The sequence below is a fragment of the Thermobia domestica genome, chromosome 16, assembly GCF_964235325.1.
Source record: "Thermobia domestica chromosome 16, izTheDome1.hap1.1, whole genome shotgun sequence".
In the NCBI taxonomy this organism is placed as follows: Eukaryota; Metazoa; Arthropoda; class Insecta; order Zygentoma; family Lepismatidae; genus Thermobia; species Thermobia domestica.
The window spans coordinates 159,967,072-159,972,019 of NC_137469.1; the positions used below are offsets into that span (position 1 = coordinate 159,967,072).

Genomic DNA, 4,948 nt, shown 5'->3' on the forward strand with positions numbered 1-4,948 from the left:
CCTAATATCTTTCAATATATTCGAACGGTGGAACACATAGGAACATTCAAGAAGTTTGCTAGAAACATTTCATTAGAACATTACTTATATTCCTTGAGCAAATTTCTAGATTTGGAAATGAATATAATTATTGATTAAATTAAATAAATTTGGCCAGTAATGCTCAATGCTTACAGCTCAAGCTATTTCTTTAATTTAAATTTTTCAATCGATTTTGTGAAAACCGTTTGGAGGTCATTCTTTAATGGTTGTGTCAACGGAATGTAAAATTTGCTTTTTATGTTAATATATTCGGCATAGCAGTTATAATTACATTCTCAGTGCTTTTCATTGAGATGTGCTCCGCAAATTTTGCGAATGGTTATACGGAATGGAACATATCCATTAAAAATGAAATGAAATCTTTTAAGTTTTACGTCCCACGTTTATGCCGGTTAAGCTAAAGGAGACGGTGATGATTAGAGATGAGTGAAAATGGTGGAATGAAGAAAGTGGGAGGAAACGAGAGAACCCCGAGAAAACACACGAGCACGGTGTTTGTCCACCACAAAGCCCACACGGCGCGAGCTGGGATCGAACCAGGCACTGGAGGTGAACGCTCTACCACTGAGCCACCGCGGCCCCAACATATCAATTAAAACAGTGGTTCAGAACCAATGTGTCAGGGTACACCAGTGTGTCTTGCACGCTAATAGGGATTGTAGCGAGATTTTAGACTGTTCGAAAGCATGAAGCATAGTTACATAGAGTGTGTCGGGAAATGTTAAACTTTAAGAGTAATAGACTTGAATAGCGGTGACGTCATTTCCTCTCCTTTACCATGGTGATCGCCATTTTGTTTTCTATACAAACGTGTGTAAATGAGTTGTTGAGTAAACAATGCCTGTGAAATTATTTAGAATTTTTAAATACTTTGAGAACGAAGTAAAGTTGGTGGAAAAAGGCGAAAATGGTCTTAAATCAAATCACGTGTCTTCCGTAATGTATAATAGTGAATTAAAATATTTAAAAGGCAGAGTGGAGACAAACATGAAGAAGTGAAGTAGAGGTAAGTTTGTATCCATTTTTTGGTTATATAAATGCCTCGATATATTGCACAGAAGGGGAACAAACCTTATGTAAAAATCGTATTGATTTGTGTGTATCATGTAATATTACAATTGTGTGTTCTGATCGAATCATATTTGTTCATTTATTTTGCCTTAGTAATTTTACGTTTACGATTAAGAATTTTATGTTGCCTCCAGAATATCGAAAATCTTTAGTAAAGAATTCTAGGATATTGGTTGTTCCATTTCTGCTCAATTACATTAATGTTTACAATCAAATACATAACACATCACCATTTATGTGTTATTTCTCATCCTGTGTGTTTGTATAGAAAATAAAATGGCGATCACCATGGCATCGAAAAGGATGTGACGTTACGCTATTTCAGTCTATTAAAATCAAGCTTTAGACAGAGTTTACCCATCAACCCCTTTATTGGCAGCAAACAACGATGAGTAACGGAAAAGGGGGTACAGTGAGACACTGGGGTACAGTGAGACATACGGATTTTGTGAATAATTTATAGGAAGAAGGTTGCAACAATGAGCCTTAAATAATGCGAACAGCGATCGTACTTTGTTATGCTAGTTGCGTCGTAGTTGCTGAAGGTGGTTTGTGAGCAGCTGCGTTTCATCAGTTTTCAGGTAAGAAAAGTAAATTATTTGTGTTCTCTTACACAGCATAGAAAACATAATCTTTTGACGAATCAGACATTAAACCATAAGATTATTTTGCATTGGAGGATAAAGTATTTTATTGTCCAAGTTACTTCGAAAATCTTCCTTTCTGTAAGCACTGGAATAAGAAAAATAACTGCATGTAGCTATAGGGGAACAATGAGACAAACTGAAAAAGGGTACAGTGAGACGTGTCTCACTGTACCCCAATTAATACAGTTTATTCTTTCTTTGTTAATTGGCCTTTTTCTTTCTAATGACGAAAAGCTTACTTCTGTTTTGGATGCTATATTTACTCTAAAAGTAAATAAAACTAACTAACTAACTCTATGGCCTATGGAACCCGGAGGTTCAGTACCGCGTTCACAAAAGCTCTCCACTGACTTCTATCCTTAGCTAATTGCATCCAGTTTCTACTTTGTATTCCTATCTCTGCGAGATCCATCTTAATATTATCCTCCCATCTGCGCCTAGGTCTTCCTAATGGTCGTTTTCCTATGGGTCTACCAATCAAGACTTTGAAAGCGTTTTTACTTTCTTCCATTCTAGCTACATGACCTGCCCATTTAAGCCTCCTAGACTTGACGACCCTAACAATGTTGGGTAAACCGTATAAACTATGTAGTTCCTCGTTATGAAGCTTCCGCCATTCCCCATTCTCGTTCCTCTTGGGTCCGAATATTCGTCTCAGGATCCTGTTCTCAAATACTTTCAGTCTATGTTCTTCCCTCAGAGTAAGTGACCATGTTTCGCAACCATACAAAACAACAGGCATGATTATCGTTTTATATATTTTAAGCTTCAAATTCCTCGACAGAATTCGCGACGACAAGAGATTTTGAACCGAATAGTAACACGAATTCCCTGCTTTTAGTCGACATTTAATTTCTAATAAAACTTACATATCTAATTTGTAATTAAATTGCTGTTGCGTAATTTAGGTTCCACGTCGTTTAGTTCGATAAGAAAATACGTCCCCAAATATTTCACTTCTATTTCTTTATTATACTTCCTGGATGCAGTATTTGTCGCAGGGTCACCGAAAATATAGGTAATCCAAAAAAGAAGTCGATCCAAACAAAGCCTAATTTTATCTTTAGAGGAAGTAAAATGTTACGTACACTTACAATAAAATTAATGTTTTAGAAAAAAAATATGTATTAACCGCATAAAATCATTACATTCTAATGATTTCTTTCGCATTGCATTTCAGAATGCCTCGACATCAGCCAAGGAAAACAAATATTGGTACCTTTACGGAAGAACAAATGTCTGAAGCTGTTAATCTTGTATTGAATGATAATATCAGCATTCGCCAAGCAGCTAAGATCAAGGGAGTAGCTTTCCAAACATTGTTCAGGTAACTTACATTTATACATATGTTTCTTTATTTATTTGTATTCTGGGATTAATGCAAGTCGATTGCGATAAGTTAAGAATATTTCTATGATATTGTTTTTTACTAGTCTGCTAGAGCCACAAAGGACAGGTAGATTTTTAAAATTTCAAACAGACATCATTTTATAGGCTTTCGTTGAATCGTGTTGGTATTCACACTCAACTAAGCTATTGTAAATAACAAGTTTGTACTAAGTTTGGTTCCGATTGGTTCATAATTGCGCAAATTATTTATTTTTGAAATTTATTGACGGATCATTCTGATTTTCACACTCAAGCAACATATTGTATTGCAAATAGCCACTTTTGGGCGAACTTTCATTCCGATTCGTAATCAAGGAAGTCATGATTTTCAGGGAGACAGAACAGCAGATTATTGTTATAATAATTGAAATTGAGCTCCTTCGTGGTTAAGCGGTTAGCGTACGCGCCTTTAGCGTGCGAGACGCGGGTTCGATTCCCGGCGGGAGCTTATTCGGTTGGGATTCCACGTTAATCAGTAGATCCTCGTCTCATATAGCCTTGTTGCTGAAAGGGACATTAAACTCAACTCAATAAATGAATTTTAAATTATGAAACGTAATTTCATATAAAGGGTATTTCAAAACAACATCAACAACGTTTGGAAGATGATTCCTGACACCAAGATAAGACGAAAGGTATAGACCAACCTGAGTGCACAAATGCTTCCTTTCGATCTTATAGGCTGTCGAAAATATGAAAAAAATGAATTTTAGAGGTCATGGCTCCAAAACTATGGAACCTACTGTAGTCAGTCAAGACTTCACGTAAGAACTAGTAAGACTCCTATCCAAATATCCATGTTCCAGAATCCTGTGGTATTTTCGCAACAATTTTTATAGATGTAGTTGGTGAGTACTTCAAATTATATGCCCGTAGCTCCGAAAGGAAGCAATTGTGAACTCAGATCGGTCTATACCTTTTGTCTTATCTTTGTGTCAGGAATTACCTCCCAAACGTTGTCGGTGTTGTTTTGAAATACCCTGTATATCAGAAAGCTTATTCTAATGGAAACGTATTTTTCGTATATTTACAGGTATGTCCGAAAGAAGCGTCAACATCCAACATCAGAGATTCTAATGCGACCTCACTACGACGTTAGGAGGGTGTTCACGGATGAAGAAGAACGTGTTCTAGTTGATTACATTGTTATGTGCTCGAAAATGTGCTATGGACTTTCAACGATTCAATGTAGATCGTTGGCATTTCAAATGGCTGTTAGAAATAATGTAAAAGTACCTTCCAACTGGACGAAAGAAGGCAGGACTAGATTGGTTACAGGGATTTCTCAAGCGGCACAAGAATTTAAGTCTGCGATCACCTGAAGGCTGTAGCTTGTCGCGAGCGTTATCTTTTAATCGAGAAATCGTTGACAAATTTTTTGATAACTTAGAAGAGATCTATAAAAGACATCCTAATTTCTCCGACGGCACTAGGATATTCAATCTCGATGAAACAGCAACAAGTACTGTTCCGAGACACCAAAAAGTGATAACCGAGAAAGGCATCAAACAAGTTAACCAAGTGCAAAGTTCAGAGAAAGGGACACTGGTTACAACTTGATGTATTGTAAGTGCGAGTGGAAACTCTCTGCCTCCGGTTATGGTATTTCCAAGAGTTCATTTTCAAGAACATATGATTCATGGTGTTCCGACAGGAACTCTTGATTTGGCAGCGAAAGGTGGTTGGGTGAACACTGAACTGTTTGTGCAGGTGATTGAACACTTTGTTAAACATTCTGGTAGTTCTCCTGAAAACTTCCCTCCTAATTTATGATAATCATGAAAGTCATTTATCAGTTG

At 36.7% G+C, this 4,948-nt stretch overlaps 1 protein-coding gene across 1 annotated transcript; it reads left to right on the forward strand.

Moving 5' to 3' along the window:
- The first annotated feature begins 2,659 nt into the window (after positions 1–2,659).
- LOC145672672 (uncharacterized) lies at positions 2,660–4,471 on the forward strand. Its single transcript, XM_081741837.1, has 2 exons — positions 2,660–3,087; positions 4,183–4,471. The coding sequence occupies exons 1-2, from the start codon at positions 2,915–2,917 to the stop codon at positions 4,469–4,471; spliced, it is 462 nt and encodes a 153-aa protein (XP_081597963.1). The 5' UTR covers positions 2,660–2,914.
- Positions 4,472–4,948: the final 477 nt, after the last annotated feature.

Coding starts and splice junctions, on each gene's coding strand:
- LOC145672672 (XM_081741837.1), top strand. CDS start 2,915: ATGATTTCTTTCGCATTGCATTTCAGAATGCCTCGACATCAGCCAAGG. Junction 3,088..4,182: donor GCTTTCCAAACATTGTTCAG/GTAACTTACATT, acceptor GTATATTTACAG/GTATGTCCGAAAGAAGCGTC.